Source organism: Diceros bicornis, chromosome 24 (genome assembly GCF_020826845.1).
Source record: "Diceros bicornis minor isolate mBicDic1 chromosome 24, mDicBic1.mat.cur, whole genome shotgun sequence".
Classification (NCBI taxonomy): Eukaryota; Metazoa; Chordata; class Mammalia; order Perissodactyla; family Rhinocerotidae; genus Diceros; species Diceros bicornis.
The window spans coordinates 12,258,866-12,278,061 of NC_080763.1; the positions used below are offsets into that span (position 1 = coordinate 12,258,866).

A 19,196-nucleotide genomic window follows, 5' to 3' on the forward strand; every position below is an offset into this window, starting at 1 on the left:
AAGCCATGTTGCGCGGCGTCCCATATAAAGTACAGGAAGATGGGCACAGATGTTAGCCCAGGGCCAGTCTTCCTTAACAAAAAAAAGAGGAGGACTGGCAGGGTTAATCTTCCTCACAAAATAATAAATAAATAAATAAATAGTAAAATACATTATTTTGCATTTTTATTTTCTAAGGCTGAATAAAAATTAAACCAATGCACATGATATGGATTAAACACCTTTCTGAAGACAAAGCAGTTTCATTTTAATCCTGTCAGAGATTGGAGCTTGGAAAAGTACCAACAACAATAATTTTTTAGGAAAAAAAAGATACTTACAGCCAACCATCATCATGGCCACCGAAAACATCTTCTCCACGTCTGTGGTAGGAGCTATGTTTCCAAATCCTATGGTTGTAAGGCTTGTCATGGTAAAGTAGAGAGAGGACACATACAGTGAATCCTTGCTGGGTCCTCCTTCCCATATCCCTGCACTGGTATTGTATCGATACGGAGTCCCAATGCTCAAGGCCAGCTGGTAGAGCCAACTGTCTATTTGGATGGTGTTGGTGACTTCATCGATCACCTCGTAGTCCCCAATGCTGTACCATATGCAGGCCAGCCAGTGGGCAACTAGTCCAAACACACACACCAGAAGCACGAGGACTGCGGCTCCATACTCTAGGTAATGGTCCAATTTCCTAGCAACACGGCCCAGTCGCAAGAGACGCACCACTTTTAAAGAACTGAAGAGACTGCTGATTCCCTGAATAAAAGAAAAGAAATGACACGACACTTTCAGAAAAGAAAAGGCTGGGGAAACAATACAATGGCTCACCTTCATGAACTTGATCACCATTTGTATGCTAAGAACATACACATAATACAGCCCTGACTTTGTCAACACAAAAAAGCTGAAATGATAAAGATACTTTAAAAAAAAAAACTCAGATTCCTTCCCACTCAGAAATAAGATATTTGTGAATTATTAGATAAAACCACTTTTCATTAGCTAAGGAAGACCCAATTTATTTTCATCAGCGGAGTATAAATAGCACAGAGTAAAACCAAAGGAAAAAATTCCTCAAATGCAATATATACAGAAGATAGAAATAGGATGATGAATTCAGACCTTTTATTTCTTCTTACTATAAAACTTCTCCTCTACTCTAAAAGATTTAAATTTATTTCTTACTTTATCACAGCTATGAACAGCAAAACTTCTGAGAAAGAAATCCCAATTTTACTGGCAAGCACACAGGAAATACTTCTGAGCAAATGTCATTGTTGGTTTCACTACCTCCTGCCCTGGTCGTGATAAGCACTAAATTTGTAGAGCTCTGAAAAAACGAGAAGTGAACCTAGAATGGGTATATAACCTACGAAATCCTATCATCCTCTAGCAATAGTCCTAGAAAAGAATGCCACAAGGGAACAGCAGCAAGAAAAGCTATATTTTGTTGAGAAGCTTAAAATACCAAATACAGTATTATCCAAATGGAAACAGCGTAGATATTATTCAACCAACAAAGATTCCGCAGTTACTTTTTTGGAAACATATAATAAGCCACTGGGGAGACAAGACAAAGGCATTCCGATGCAGGGAGGGAAGACGGAGCAGTGATCCGATCCGAGGAGGCTCTCACCTGATCAGCGTCTCTCCTGGAGTCCATGACACCCTTACTGCTAATTCCACCTCCCAGAGAGGAGACGGGGAATCTAACATAATTTACTCTTGGCTTAATTCTGACCGACGTGGAGGAATTGGTTGATAGAGTGGAACAGATGTGACATTAATAAGACTCTGACTATGGCATCGTAAAGTGCTTGACAGTTAAGGTGAACAAGGTTAAGAATGCATTTGGTTATTCTATACTCTGGATGGTAATATATGTTTGAAATTTTGCAAAAAGAAAATTTGAAAGAGAAAGAGAGAGAACAAAGAGAAGCAGAAACAGCAGACCTTGTGGAAGTTAAAGAGCAGCAGGTGCATCCTGACAATTTTCTGTCTCAACTTTGATATCCTTGAGCCTGGCTCCACTTCAATTCCTACTCCCAAAGGCTGCGGCATAGACGCAGTCTTAGAGTAAATTTTTATTTCACTTGAACACTCGGGGGGAAAAAGGATATTGAACTTTAGTTATTTCCAAAGATTACTATTAATAAAATTCAGAAGATGAATTGGCATAATTCAATGACATGAGAAGTTAGAGATAAGAAGATTCCAGAAAGCTCGGAGGCTTTCAAAAAATGGAACTACGTAATCATGAACAAGAAACACAAAAATAACTATTTATTGAGCATTTCTATAGGGCGGCTCAGAGTTGGGCCCTGGGGACATTAAGATAAATATGTCCTGCTTCTGCTCTAAAGAAACCCATAGTCAAAAGGCGTGAAATAGTCAAACAGCGTTCAATTTAAAAATAAAAATAGTGTTGCTGTAGATGTTGTTCTCTAGTTAGCTCAAATTTTTAAAAGAACTGTGGTACTTCTGTTTAAATACTGCAGAGAAAAGTCATTGCTACCTGAATTCTTTTCTGTAAAAACAAGGAGAAGGATAAACAGAGCAGAAATTTTTAACCCCTTCCAAACTAAAAAATAGTCACAATCCTCAACCAGCCTGTGAAGAGTGACTGCCTACTAGAATTAGGCCAAAATGGTGGGAGGACATGCTCCCCTGATCTCTGAGGTAGGCAGATCTTTCCAGAAGGAGGTAGCCCACCCTGCAGGCACCTGCTCTGGACTCCACTTAATCAAAAAGCACCATTTTCTATAGCAATGCCCAACACTACTGAAATATTACAAAATATTTTGTAAGCACTGTAAACTTGCTCTGCCACAGGGTCTATGACACCACTTCCTCCTGAGTTTTAGCCAACTCCCCAACTGACATCTCTTTCAAAATCATTTTCTAGGCCTGCACTTCTCTGATGTGTTGGGATTCTCATCACGATTGCCCTCAGCCCTCTCCTGGTTGATTTACTGCATATCTACGTTTTAACCAACTTCTATATATAGATAATTCACAGGTCCACCTCTTAATACAAAATTGTCTCCTGAGTTCCCGATACAGAAGCCAAATGCCTGCTATACATTTCCATTTATACATCCCATAGGTGTTCAGAAGGGTAATAGGTCCCAAAGGGAATCCTTCTCTTCTCCTGAGTCCTTCCTCCCTTTCCTACTCTGGTGAATGACATCATTACCTACCCAGGCCCTCAGACGTGGGGCTGAGCCTTAGCGCCTCCCTTTCCTGCCACATCCAGCCAGTTGTCAAGTCCTGAGGCTCTCACCATGCAAAGTGCCCGAGTGCTCAAAATATGTCTACTTAATAAATCTCCTAGAAATTTCCCTTCTTTCCTATATCCCAAGGCCATGCCTTGGTCATGACTTCATGTTTTTTCTCACTCGTGTGACATGAATAGCTTCTCCATTGGCCACCCTGCCTCTATTTTCACTCCCTTTAATGCACAGATCACACTATACAGGCTGCCAGCCTGATGTTTTTAAAATTACATCTATGTCTCTCTCTGATCTAAAATCTCTAATGCTAGCTCATTACCTATAGGACTAAATGTTATAACTTAATATAACTACAACATGCAAAGCCCTTCACGGCCTGGTACACATGCCTACCTCTTCAGCATCTCTCCCACCAATTCCTTGTGCTCTCTATGCTCCTGCCACACTCAGCTGTGTAGTTCCCAGAGCATCCATGCTGTTTCATGCCACATTACAAGTTGTTCCCTCTTCTTAAAGGATTTGTCCTACCCACACTCTTGGTGGCTAAGGCCTTACTAGCCACCAAGTAGTCTGTTTATGACAGACACTCTCTCTTCCATATGCATTTCCCTGACATCTTCCTCCTTCCCCTGCCATCTTCATTGTCATACCCTCACCCTCTCCCCCACAGTGAGAGTTAGGTGTCCTTCCTTTGTGTTATCATACACTCTTTGCACATCTCTATTACAACAATTATCACAATAACATTTTATTACAAGTCTCTGTTTGCATGCATGACATCCCAGGAAACTCTAAACCCGTTGAGGAGTCTATCTAGTGTCAATTACAAAGCTTGGCATATGGTAACATGTTAAGCAGTCAATATATTCACTAAAAGATTGAACTAAAAAGTTTTGCAACACAAGCAAATGTGGGTGGGGTGAATTTGGAGGGTTTTAGTTAATAATCTAAACATGATTTAACAGCATAATATAGACAATAGTCAATGTACTTTAGGTTGCATTAATAAAGGTGTGGCATCAAGTATGAAAGAGAAATTCACCTTAATTTCTCCACTGACCAGGCCATACCTGTAGGAGATACACGGAATATATTCAGAAGAAGACTGTCAAAAAAAGAACTCAAAACTATATCCTATTTGGAAATGTGGAAGGAAATGGAAAAAAGGAGACTGGGGCAGGGCATTATAACTGGGTTCAAATACGCAGGGCATTGATGAGGGTTAAGTTTATTCTGTATAATCCTAGTGTAGATGACCTGGATCATAGTTGGAGCTACAGGGATAGAAGGATGCAACAAAGATTTCAACAAGCCTGTACCATACACTTCTTCTCAGTAAACCAACCAGAAAGCAGGATCACCCATCGCTGCTTGGAAAAGAGAGACAAGGTGTTAATAATATTGAGCACTTAACGACATGCCAAGTACTGTTCTAAGTGCTTTATGTGTATTAACTCATTTAATCTTCAAACCAATCCTATGCAGTTGGCATCGTTATTAAAACATACACCAGAAAGGTTAAGTAATTTGACTACATTCTTGCAGCTAGTAAGAGAAGGAGCCAAGATTCAAACACAGGCCATCTGGATCCAGACCCTACACCTCTAACCATTTCACTATCTGACCTCACTCTGAAACCCACTATACCTAGAGCATAATGTGTAATTTAAATAAGCACATTAGTACCTGCAATATTGGCTTAAATATGGGTATTCTCTACATGACCGAATAAAGGAGATTAAATACCTAGCCACCCTCTTATCCCCACCCAGGCACAGCAGTGGCCCACAGTAGGGATCTGTGGAGACCCTAGAACTCTATACAGTCTGTAATTCTCTAACATGGACCAACTCATTTCATTCTCACAATAGCAGGACTCCTATCCCCATTGTTCATATGAGGACACTGAAGCCCAGAAAGGTTAAACAACTTTTCCAAAGTCACACAGCTAGGAAGGAATGGAAGCATCACTCAGACTGAGTCCCTCAGATTCTTAGTGCATTTCCCATAACAAACAACTGCTGTGCAGTCTTTCTGTCTATACCCCAATAATCGCTGCAATATTAGTCTTCCTAAAAGACAGCACCAAGCATAACCTCTAGGGGCTCATCATAGACGTTAGATTAAACACAATCTCTTCTGCAGGTTAAGGTCCACAATCCCATCTCTGTATACATTACAAGGTCATTTCCCTCTATGCTTTTGCACAGCAATAGTGCTCCTGTCAAACTAAACTCCTCTTTGTTCCCAAACATAAGCTCAAAGTTTCACCTTTGAATTTGTCCACAGTGTTCCTTTCATCTACTTATAAAATCAGAAACTGTTATTCAAAATGAATAATACACAAATAAGTTTGTTTTATTTGGAAAGTTGTTTTAACTATTCATTCTCCATTGTTTTATATCAAAGAGAATTTAACACAATCATTATAATCAAAACTCGAAATGAAATGATTTGGTTTTGAAATGTGATGAAATACTTAAAATTTGAAATAATCCAAATGTCCATCCCCAAAATAATGGATAAATTATCACACATTCACTCAATCCATTCCACTCAATGGAATACTATCCAAAAATAAACATGAGTAGACTAGAACTATACGCAATAACAAGAATGAATCTAAAAAGTATTAGGTTGAGCAAAAGAACATTTACCACAGTACACAATTCAGATTAATGATTTCCTCTGCACCATACGATTTTTTGAGGAGGGAGAGTCATATTCAATACTGTATCTAAAATAAGGGATTTTCCTTATTTTATGACTCATTTTCATAACCTTTAGATTGGGCCACAATTTGTATTTAATCCCTTGTTGGGAATTTTAATTTCACCTTTATGGTAATACTACACTTATACAGGCCAATCCTCAAAAAATGCCCTCCTTCTGTATTAGCGTTTTTTATAGCAACTTCTTGATTCTGTACCTTCCACCAGTTTTTATCTGCTCATTCATTTTCTGCTTCACATCACTCCACACTTTCCAGTCCTTCTGTGCCTGCCTCTGTACTCTAGTGGCTTTCTGCCTCTATCCCAACCTCTGAGCTATTAGCACACAAATCCCTGGGGTTCCACTGGTAGAAGAGAATATCAAACACATCAAATGCATGACAGAACACAGCAGGGTTAATGGAGAACTTTCAGTCATCAGCCTTCCACCTTTCTAGGCCAAAATTCATCCAATTTCCTTATTTGACAAGCCCCTCAGGCCATAGTAGCATAAGGAACCATATCCAGGAGACATCTCTGTGTTGTTAACTCTTCAAGAGTTTTTTGTGGATTCTCACATTAAAGAAATGCAGGATGTTATCAGCATAAAAATAATATCTTTCGATGATAAAGCCATTTAAAATACAAATCAATTCTCCCATTTGATCATATGATAGTAGGCAGATAACTCAGCTAATATTCTTTCCTACCTTATTCCCTCCTTGCTTTATAAACAGAAAAGGGGTGATCCAAGAACTTTCTTGTCCAAGGACATATGATACTTAAGTGAGGGTGATAGAGCAGGAATACCATCTTGTAATACCCAGTTGCACAGTTTTTCACCTACATCTGGCATTCTCACACACAGGATGTTGTGGTAGATTATTTGCAAAAATAAAAATAGGTGTCGTTATTCCCCTCCCTGTATCCATAACCCATGGCAATGTGACTTTGCAACTCCTCCCATGAAGAGATAAGGTCTATTTTCCCATCCCTTGAGTCAGGGCTGGCCTCATGACTTGCTTTGGCCAACAGAATGTGGAGTAAGTGCCATTGTGCCAGTTCCAAGCCTAAACCACAGGAAGCCTAGATCCTCCACTCATGGTCTTGGAACCTAGCCCAGTTGCCATGTGAAGAACATCTATTAGGCTTCTGGAGAAGGAGAGACCTCAGGAGCAGCCCTATGAGTCATCCATTTGAGCTATCATAGACCAGTCAGCTACCATCCTACTCAGCAACCAACCACAGGCACATGAGTGAACTTAGCTGAGATAAGCCAAACCTATCCCAAGTCAGCAGAACCACCCAGCTGAGCCACAGACACATGAGTTAAATAAATGGTGGTTGTTATTATCCACAAAGTTTTGTACTATTTTGTCCTGCAGGGAAAAAAAGCTAACTGACACAAATGTGGGGAAAGCACATATGTTATATGTTTATGTATACAGAATTTCACACTTGTATAACTTACGACTGGGGGCAATATAGATACCCACTTGATACAGAGATCTCATTTTGACCAGACATTATGCCAAATAGGTAAGATATGGGTATGTAAAATAAAGTTTTAGATACAATTATTAGGTATTATTTACCTTTTGTATTGGGAAACATGTCACTATTTGCTTTGTATGGATTCATGTCAGTGAATGTTCCATGATAACAGAGAACTCAAAGCTATTACTTCATAGATCTCCTAAATATTTCTTAAATCCAACCTCACTTAAAAGCTTGCTATCACCCTAGGTAACTTCAATATCCATGTGGATGACCCTTCCAACAACCTGACCTCATAGTTTCTTCACCAATTCATCTCTAACAACGTTTCCACTTCTCAGATGCCCACTCCCATGGTCATAACCTGAAATTTGTCATATCCTAAAACTTTTTGCAGCTCTGTAGTCTTGAATTGAACCATCATGCTATCTGACCATATCCCCTTCTCCGTTGAGCTAAACGATCTAAAGACACCAAGTGCAATAGCAGTTCAATCCTTCTGAACCCTGAGTCCACTGATAGATCTACTTTTTCCCAATCTATGAACCCTCTCCATTCTCCACTTTCTTCCTTATGTGGCGTCATAAGTTCAATAATACCATACACACTGAATACCTTAGTATCTGTCTCTTCTCATAACCTCTATCAAAATCTGATTGTGGCTCAATTATTAGCTTTCTTCATGCCTATGTTTAAAAACTGCTCCAGAAAGTCATACAATAGGGCAGATTGATTCCACTATAAATTCATCATCATCAATCTCGTCATCTCCCTACTACCTAGCAATTTTGCTATTTTTCTTATGAATTTACACTCACTATATTTCAAACTTGCTCTACTCTGCTCAAAACTCCAACCACTCCACCTTTGACTACACCCTTCCCATAGACATTTAAACATCTCAAGTCTCTCCCACTAAAAAAAATATTACTACCCCCCCCCATTCTAGATCTTGCCTCTGGCATCTTCTAATATCTAAGCAAATGTAAGCACTAGCCATATTCTTGTCACCCCTCTCTTTGACATCCCCTATCTAATTATCTTAAAATTCTGTTAATTTTAACTCCTACATGTCTCTCAAATTTATCCACTTCTCTCTGTCTCCAATGTCACCACCTTAGAACATGCTACTACCATCTCTCTCCTAATAAGTTTCAAGGCATTCATTTGACACTATACAATCTGTTCTGAGTACTATGTGAGTTCCCTTTTCAAAATCACACCTAGTTTAAAATCATATGATAGTTTCCCATTGTTCTAAAATCTGTTCTGGTTTACACAGACTTGTATGGTCTGGCCTCTGTTTACCACTTTAACTTCCTCCTTCAACACTCTTAAGCTCACTACATCCAGCTGTCAGTTCTTTGAATATACCATGCTTCCTCAAACAATAGCAAGTCTATGCATTTGCTATTCTTTCTAAATGGAATGTTCTACAACTCTTTCATGCTCCTATCCCTAGCTTAATTAGCTCTATTCATGCTTCAGATCTCAGCTCAGTCATTGTTTCCTCAGGGAAACTTTCCTTTCCAGCTAGATCAGGTCATCTCATTGTATAATGTCAAAGGACCATGTACATTCCCTTTATGACACTCATCTTTTTGCAATTGTGTACTCGTATCATGTTTTGTTCATTCTTTTATCCCTAGCACACTCTCTAGCACTCCCTGGCACATGGAAAGCACCAAATATTTATTGAAAGAATGAATATATTAATTAAAGAATAAACTAACAATTATATAAATCTCTTATAACAATTTCTGACTCCTCCAGCACTGATACTGTAACTAATAATTAATAGTTATTTAATCTTCTTGGTAGCACCATATCAGGCAACTGGATAGGAACCACAAAACAATAATAAGCTCTGTTTCATAAGCATTGGGGTCTTATTCTAAATAGATTTTATACATGAATGACTACATAGTCCATTTCCATTTCCTTTTGTAGAGTATGATTTAAAGACTGAAAGATAATTGCAAACTAGATTTGCTATCTGAACCTCTAACCCAGATAACAAATTCTATTGCCTCCTTCCTATTCAGAACTCACTTCTCCAACTCATGCTTGAGAGACAGATCCATGGGGAAATAATCCTGATTACTCCATGCATTAGTTAACATGCTTCAGCAGAGGATCTGAATTTAAATAACTAGTACATACCACCTGTTTTAGCCTATTTATATTCTTATCAAAATAAAGTGCCATAGATAGATAGATAGCTAGATAGACAGATAGATAGATAGATAGGCAGATGAAGAATAGACATCTATTTTCAGCAATATCCATAATGTACTAACTTTTTAAATGCTTCTTATTATGGAAAAGACTTTCTCTTTAATACCCATTGGGTCCACAATGAATATAGAGCATGCTAAAATATGCACCCTAAAAAAGAGGTATATTGCCTAAACCCTCAATTTTTTTCCCAAGTATTATGATATACATACAAGCAAAGCAGGTTGGGGATGCTTTAAATCCTTCAATAACTTGTTGCTGTCTTTACAATAATCCAAACTCCTTAACACCACCTGCCCTTGCTACCTCTACAGTCTCACTTTGTGAATCTCTGTCTTCTGCTCTCTGTGCTCTAGCTGTAGAAAATTTCTTTCCTTTCTTCAAAAATTTCATATTCTTTCTTACCTGGGGGTCTCCAAACACGAATTTTAAAACACTCCTTTTGCCTGGTTAATTCTGACTCATCATCTGGGCTTAAATGTCACCTCTTCAGAGACTTCCTCAACTATCCCCATGCCTCAAGTAGGTTAAGACCCTTGTGTTATAGTATGAATAACCGGTCTAAGAAATACTGAGGGAACAGTGCAGAAGGCAGTGAGAGCTGAAGCAGAGAGAGGTTGAAGCGGCCATGATGGACCATGTGCTAGTGAAAGTTATGAAGATTCAGGAATGGAAGCCAAGAGATCAAGAAAAAGAAAAGAGAGGATAAGAATTCAGTTGGTAGAGAGAAGAGAGAAAAGCATATAGACAGGACTAAGTGAATCACATCAATGGTGGAAAACTCAAGTAAAGATCTATAAACTATGGAAAAATAGAAGAGCAGAGTGAACAGTCATGTCCTCCAAAATCATTTTTTAAAAGTGGCCCTTTTCCAACAATTTTAATGATAATATGTGACATTGTGGTTGTTAAAGCTAAAATAAAAAGATATTGGATGAGGCAATCTCAAAGCAAGACTGTGAGACATATAAAGAAGGTGGTCGAAGAGTAGCTCCATTTTTGTATGCTTTGCCCTCCCTTCTCTGCCCTTTGGCCCAGCACCCACCTCCAGGCTCACTCCCCTAATATTACAACTTGACTGTGCCCTGGGCCAAATTCCCAGAGCTACCATGGTCTAGGACCGTACACTAGGTCCTAAGACCCCATTGTTTCTTTTCCAATGTTCCAAAAAAATGTCCTTCCATGTATTAAATCTCTCATCACTTGAGGTCACTTGAGTCCCTTTCTCTTGCAACTAAAAAAATATCCTAACCTAACATCTACGTTTAGCCCACTACATGCTTTCCTACATGGCTCAACTTCTGATTATTCTGGTCATCATCTATATCCTACTGCCCTGTATTATTTTTATTTGTAGAGTATATCACTACCTAAAATTATATGTATACCTTTTAAATTTTTCCTGTATGTTTATTGGCTATTTGTCCCCATGAAAATAAAAACTCTGACCAAGATGGCGTTAACATTCCCCTAGCTTGATTACACTTCAGACAGGCTTATTCCTGACTCTAGGCCCCTGACTTCTCTTTTCTTAGAGCATTCACTGTAGAAAACTTTCAATTATAAATTCTTTCTCTCTCCCTTTGAGAAACAAATCTTCTCCCAGACTGTTGCCAGTTTTGCAACACAGAATCGTCTTTCTCAAGAACTTGGGAGCCATTCCTTTGAAATATAATCATCAAGAAAGACTGTGCCCCTATCTCCCAGTCTCTGCAGGAGGGTGGGAGCCTAACTTTGATAAGCACCAATTAGCAAACACAGATGGCCTAATTACATTGACCAACCTCTCTGCCTTTTGTTTCAGCAGAGTTGAGTTCAATCTCTCTCCCCTATTGCAATAGTCTTGAACAAAGTCTTCCTTGACTTTTTTAACAATCGCCCAGTGCAATTTCTCTTTGACAGTTCCATGAAGATGGGGAGGATTTGTGTGCTTGTTCACTGCTAGATTCCCAATATTTAGAATAAAGAATATTTAGAATATTTAGAATAAAGCTCAATATATATTTGTTGAGTGAATGGATGAATGAAATCACATAAGGCAATTTTTTTGCATTTGAAAGATGACTTTAAAAGAAAAATTAATCCCTCTTGGGCGATTCCTGAATATTTCTGAATCTACCACCACATGTCAAAAGTCATTCTAAGTACATGGCTTATTAATCACACTAAAGAGCAGAAATGATCAGTCCTAGACATATAACTTTATTATATACACTGACAGGCTTCTTCACAAGGAGACTGTATTTCCTAAATATGATTACTTTCTTTGCCAATATAGCCGAAACTGTCATTAAATAAATGGGCTATTATTAAACTTAATTGTTAGATTTCAATATTGAATGCAAGAAGTACAATTGATTCTAAAATTCTAGCAGGACCATATTTGAGTAAAAAATTCTGCCAGTCTAACAATTTGTAATTATTGTAAAATAATTGTTGCACAAGCTCCTGTCATCTAGGCCTCTTCACTCACTGCAGTCAAAACAATTACAACATTTGCAAAAGTTCAAACAAAAGCTTCTGAGTATGGCCATTCATAATTCAGTGTAATCCTGTGTATAAATGTGAATGCAACTGAAGATGGCTCATTTTTACCTTCACAGTGACCTAAACACAAGTCACAGTGAAAACTAGCATCTTCTGGAAAAATGCACACCAGGCATTTGATTGTAAAGTCCATATTTGTGTCTGCAATGCTGACCAAGTAAACATTCAGACTCACAACAGGATCACAGACCAACCATGCTTGTTCTCAGTGGACTCAGAAGGACACACGGCAGAAATCACTGCTTTTCAGTAACTAAAATTGTCTAACCCCACACTCAGCCTAGACACTCAGAACTGAAGCTATCCCTTACTGCCTATGTTAACATGACTTTGTGCTAGTCCTCTGCTTTCCTTAGTATGACTTTATTTTTCCAAGACTCTTCTACCCAGGCAGATGGTTGGATTTTTCATTAGAGGAACTTCCCAAAGACCCATTAGCTCTTCAGTGGAATGCATCAATAGACAGTTTATACCCTAAGATTATTTGAATCCTTTGCCTCAAAATCCTCACCTTGGTGTTTCCACCAATGCTGGACTACTGTGTCACGATCCTTGAACCTTACCCAATCCTAATAAAGCCCACTCCCCTAACCGCTCCCTGCTTTGAAAGACCCACCTGAAATCAAACTTCCAGTTCCCAATATATTTTCTCCTTTTCTGCTCTGAGAGAGTACCAAAGCTTTGCAAGGTAGTGTTCTCCCTTATAATGGTAAGCAATAAACTCAGCTCAGCTTTGTCTTGTCAAGAGGTTGTGTTGCCAACATTTGGGGATCCAGCTTTTGATGCCTCATGCTCCGCCTAACCCAATACCTGTAACAACAACATGGGCATAGCTTTTTGAGTCCCACAAGGGATGCTCAGAGTTGTATCATTCATGGAACCCTTAAACTATGGTGTCCTAATCAGGTTATTAGTGATTTATTAAAAGTTCTTCCTAGTCCAGGTGCAATTTGCTGATTACAGGTCTTTTTTAAAGCTAAGTAATATTGCCTGGAAACACGGATAACATATTTCCTTCATCAGTTCCCAGGAGAACAAAGGAAGACAGTCGACCAAAGGTAAAATTCTCATGCAGAAGAGAAATGGTTTTGTTAACCCTTTACCCATAATTCTCATAAACAGACTTCTTAAAGTTGAAGAATTCCAACATAAAGATAAATATGTTCCTTGTGAGTTAACATGTGTTATGTGAAAGCAGAGATGAAATCATGGAATAAAATGAAGTAATAAAAAGACCAAATGAAGTAGGGATGGACATTTAGAACTTCCTTCAATGAAAAGTGAGGAAATGATGTATTCTCAAGCATGGGGATAATTACTGTGCAGAAAACAGTAAAGACCAATTTCTATACAAGTATCCACGGTTAGTTAAGGTAAAAATTTTTAAATGGTTGTTGTATGTATATTGTGATATATTTCAACCTTCTTTGCCTATATATCAGACTCATTCCCTGATGCTTCACAATAGGAAGTATTCATCATGAATGAAGATCAGTATAGTTAAAATATTCTTTTCAAGTAAGCAACAAAAGCAAATAAAGAAATCTCATTGCTGTCTTCATTGCTTGTTACTTTCTATCTTCCCAGAGCTAATACCCTCAGTTAGACAGACTGCTTTCTCTCTGTGGAAAATTCATGCAAAGGAATATATTCCTGGAATGTCACCAAATTTTTCAAATATAAGAAGAATGTCTATTTTTAAATCTGTGTATTACCCAGCCTCGATAACATTCTCTATCACCAATCCCCACCTGGAACAGAATTTAAAAGTACAGACCATCGCTATCATGTTCCAATTTGGAACCTGTGGCTGACTTTTACCCATTCTCCAAATCCTTTCCCCACCTCCTCCCTCACATTGACTCTTCTTTTATTCACATCCTTGAATAGTTTGTGAGGAAGTCTCTCTCTCAAACTAGAAGGTAAGTACACATGAGTTCAGTGACTATGCCTTGTTCATCTTTGTATTCATGTGTCCACATGCTTTGCTCTCCCATTGGGAGGTCCAAGCTTGGGGACCTAAATTCTAAGTAATTCCTAAATATGTATGGAAAGCTGGCAGGGCAGGTCATCTGACTGGAAGGTTATTTACATGAGAGAATAAGAATATTCACGGAAAGGAACTCATAAAAGGAGACGTGAGCACAGTGGCCAAAGGAGAACGCCCTATTGTCTGCAAGGAGAAGTTTGGAGCACAGTTAAGGTTATGCCACAAAGATTGCCCTCTGGCCCTATCTTTCTCATTACTAACAAGAAGTAGGTATATCTAGGAAACACAACAAGCTTCAATACCTCATTCACTCCAATAGAAATCTATATAGTATGGCAATTATGTGTCAGGCACTGGTTGTTAGAAATCCAGGTTGTTAGAAAAATAGAATCTCTGCACTGAGAAAGCATAAATTCTATCTTTGATTCCTCTGAGAAATGAGCACAATGCCTAACACACACTTAGATTTCCAAGAATCTTTGCTGAATTTGAATTCTTAACCTGAAGTAGAATTAAAGGATACAAAATAGAGTCACACATAAACCTTCCCCTGAGCTTGTAGATGAAAGACAAATGTGAGTAAACCACTAATCTAATCCTCAATAAAAATATAACTGGTTTTTTACTGTTATTAGAATCAATAATGTTATTAAGGTGCTTTCTTAAGCAGAGAATAACTGGGAGGCATATAGGACTTAAAACTGCAACTAAAGTTCTTTAAAGCAGGCTACTAAGAAACCTAAGTCCCAAACAGAAGGTAGAATCAGCCCAAAGATAAAAGAAAATTTTATCACGGTAAAAGTCTCATGCTCTTCAGAGCAAGGAAAATTATCAGAGATAAAGAGGGGCATTACAGAATGATAAAAGGGTCAATTCTCCAAGAAGACACAACAATCCTTAAAGTGTATGCACCTAACAAAAACATCAAATATGTGAAGGAAAAACTAATAGAACTGCAAGGAGAAACAGATGAATCCATTATTACAGTTAGAGACTTTAGCACCCTCTATAAGAAATAGTCAAATCTAGCAGGCAGAAAATCAGTAAGCTCCAGCTATTCCACTTCTGGGATATCCAAAGAACACAAAAACACTAATTTGAAAAGATATATGCACCCCTATGTTCATTGCAGCATTGTTTATAATAGGCAAGACTCGGAGACAACCTAAGTGCCCACTGACAAATGAATAGATAGAGAAGATGTGGTGTATACACATACAATGGAATACCAGTCAGCCATACAAAAGATGAAATCTTGCTATTTGCAACAATACGGATGGACTTTGAGGGTATCAAGCTAAGCGAAATAAGTAAGACAGAGAAAGATAAATACCATACAATTTCACTTGTTGTGGAAGACAAAAAAAAACAATAACAAACATACATACAGAGAACAAATTGGTGGTTACTAGAGGGGAAAAGGGTGTGGAGAGGGCCAAAGGGATAAAGGGGCACATTTGTATTACGTCGGATGGAAACTAGATTTTTGGTGGTGAACACAATATAGTCTATACAGAAGTAGAAATATAACGATGTACACATGAAATTTATATAATGTTGTAAACTAATGTTACCTCAAAAAAAAATCAGTAAGGAAATAGTAGAACTCAACAGCATCATCAATCAATTGGGTATAATTGACATCTATTCACTATTTTATACAACAACAGCAAAAAACACATTCTTCTCAAGCTCATTCTTCACATTCTTCTTCTCACATGAAATATTCACCAAGACAGACCACATTCTGGTCCATAAAACACACCTTAACAAATTTTAAAGAATAGAAATCATGCAATGTATGCTTTTATATCACAATGGAATTAAACTAGAAATCAATAACAGAAAGATAGCTGGAAAATCCCAAAATGCTTGGAGATTACACAACATTCTTCTAAATATGACATGGGTCAAAGAAGAAATCTCAAGAAAAATTTAAAAAAATTTTGAACTAAATGAAAATAGAAATACAATCTATCAAAATTTATAGGATACAGTGAAAGCAATGCCTAGAAGGAAATTTATAGTTTTGAATGCATATATTAGAAAAGAAGAAAGATCTAAAATCAATCATCTAAACTTCCACCCTAGAAAACTAGAGAAAGAAGAGCATATTAAATCCAAAGTAAGCAGAAGAAAAGACATAATAAAAATTAGAGCAAAAATTAACAAAACTGAAAACAGGAAATCATAGAGAAAACCAACAAAACCTAAAGCTTGTTCTTTGAAAAGATCAATAAAATCTATAAGCCTCTAGTCACAATAATTAAGAAAAAAAGAAAAGACATAAATTACTAACGTTAGAAATGAAAAGGAGAATAACACTACAGATGCCATAGACATTAAAAGGATAACAATAATAATAGGGGGATTCTGGGAAGATGGCAGTATGGGAGGATTCTGAACTCAACTCTTCCCATGAACACAACAAATATACAACTACCTGTGTAACAATTTCCTCGGAGAGAGATCTGGAAACTTGGTAAAAAGAACCCCCACAACAAGGGACAACACTGACAGGGTTGGAAGAGGCAGAAATATACCTCTCCTGATGAGAAAACCACATCCTAGCTGCAGTGCTTCATAGCCAGGATCAATCTAGAAGGGAAAAAGCTTTTCCCAGAGGCGTGGGGGGATCTGAATGGGAGATCTAGGCCACAACAGGCATTCCAGCATTTAGATTTAGCAAACCAAGTTGAGATTCCATAATATCTAGCTTTGCTGGCTTTAAAAACCAATGGGGAATGCCCCCAGAAAAAATATCCAGAGAAAGAAAAACCTGGGGCCCATGCATAGATTCACCTGTTCCGGAAACCAAAACAAAAACATAAGAAAAGTGCATAGTCGATGGTAAAACAGACTCACTTACCAAGCTGTGAACACATCTCAGAGGGGCAGGAGGTGGTGGGGGTCACCCCCAGGGACTGAGACACTGGTGGCAGCCATCTTTGTGACCTGTTCAGTCATGCTGACACAGACACTGGCAGACGCCATTGGATTCCTTCCTCTAGCCTGTTAGCGCAGGCCCTTGCCCCATCCATTAGAGCACTGATTCAGTAGCGCTCAGCCAGGGCAGGCAGTCTGCCCCAGGGACTGGCCCCACCCACCAGCAAGCCCATGGCGAATTTGTGGGCCTGAGTAGCCAGGGTGTGTGGGACCTCTGCAGTGGAACGAGTGGGTCCACCTCAGAGGAGCATGCATGTGGGGTGGATCTGCATTGCTGGGGCATATGGGCCTGCAGGTGTTGGGCAGTGTCAGCCACAACAGACTTGTGCTGCTGGCCATCTCAAACAGCCACACAAGGGATCTGCCCAACCTTCCAATGCCTGAAACGACTGTGTGCTGTTGCTTCTGGGGCCAGGCCCACCCATCTGCACTCCCCAGAGAGCCAACAACAGCTGAACACTGGAGAGAGCCACATCAGAGTTGCACTGCAGCAATTGTTAGCCCCTGAGCCTAGCAACGAGTCACACTGGGGGCCTGACTCACTTAACAGCAAAACAGCAGTTTTGTGTGCTATTAGACTTTGCAGCAAGCCATGCTGGGGCTTGCCCCACCCAATAAAGCAACCACGGCAGCTGCACATGGCTTAGCCTTACAACCACCTGGTCCAAGGGCCAGGCTAGCCTACTTGTGTCCCGCAGCAAGAGCAACCCAACCACAAAAGAAGAGCACATGTGGTCCACACAGAGGACACTCCTGGAACATTTGAAACAGGGGACAAGAGTGAAGCATACTGCTGGGCCCCATAAGTCATCTCTTACATAAGGCCACATTTCCAAGATTGGGAGACTGATCTACCTACTACACAGGTAGCTGATTGGTAGCTGATCTACCTACTACACAGGTACAAGCACACAGAAGTAGGCAAAATGAGGAGACAAAGGAATATTGTCCAAATAAGGGAACAGGACAAATCCTCAGAAAAAGAACTAAAGGAAACAGAGATAAATAATCTACCTGATAAAGAGTACAAACTAATAATCATAAAGATGCTCACGGATCTTGGGAGAATAGATGAACACAGTGAAAACTTGAACAAAAAATTAGAAAATATAAAAAAGCACCAAACAGTGGCGGGCCCAGTGGCATAGTGGTTAAGTTCATGTGCTCCACTTCAGCAGCCCGAGGTTCGCAGGTTCGGACCCCGGGCATGGACCTGCACATCACTTATCAAGCCATGGTGTGGCAGGCCTCCCACATATGAAGTAGAGGAAGATGGGCAAGGATATTAGCCCAGGGCCAATCTTCCTCAGCAAAAAGAGGAGGATTGGCATCAGATGTTAGCTCAGGGCTAATCTTCCTCACAAAAAAAAAAGAAAAGAACAAAACACAACTGAAGAATACAATAATGGAAATGAAAAATTCACTAGAAAGAATCAACAGCAGAGTAGATAACACAGAAGAACGGGTCAGTGATCTGGATGAAAGATTAGAGGAAATCACCAAAGCTGAAGAATTAGTAAGAACGAGGACAGTCTAAGGGACCTCAGGGACATCAAGCATAATAACATCTGTATTATAGGTGTCCCACAAGGAGAAGAGAGAGACAAAGGGCAGAGAATCTATTTCAAGAAATAATAGCTGAAAACTTCCTTAACCTGAGGAAGGAAACAGACATCCAGGTACAGGAAGCACAGAGAGTACCAAACAAGATGAACTCAAAGAGGCCCACACTAAGACACATTATAATTAAAATGTCAAGAATTAAAGACAAAAAGAGAATCCTAAAAGCTGCAAGAGAAAGGCAACAAGTTACATACAAAGGAAACTCCATAAGGCTATCAGCTGACTTCTCAGCAGAAACCTTACAGCCTAGAAGAGAGTAGCACAATATATTCAAAGTGTTGAAAGGAAAAAACATACAGCCAAGCATACTCTACCCAGCAAGGTTATCATTCAGAATGGAAGGAGAGATAAAAACTTTTCCAGACAAGCAAAAATTAAAGGAGTTTATCACCAGTAAACCAGCCTTACAAGAAATGTTAA

At 39.0% G+C, this 19,196-nt stretch overlaps 1 protein-coding gene across 4 annotated transcripts in view; it reads right to left on the minus strand.

The window, feature by feature from the left end:
* Window positions 1–19,196, minus strand: part of KCNH5 (potassium voltage-gated channel subfamily H member 5) — a 310,565-nt gene that overhangs the window by 214,737 nt on the left and 76,632 nt on the right. For all 4 annotated transcript variants that reach the window (XM_058567075.1, XM_058567076.1, XM_058567077.1 and 1 more), the window contains one exon: window positions 321–747. In XM_058567075.1, the coding sequence (XP_058423058.1) occupies window positions 321–747 (427 nt within the window). The remainder of the gene's footprint in view (window positions 1–320; window positions 748–19,196) is intronic.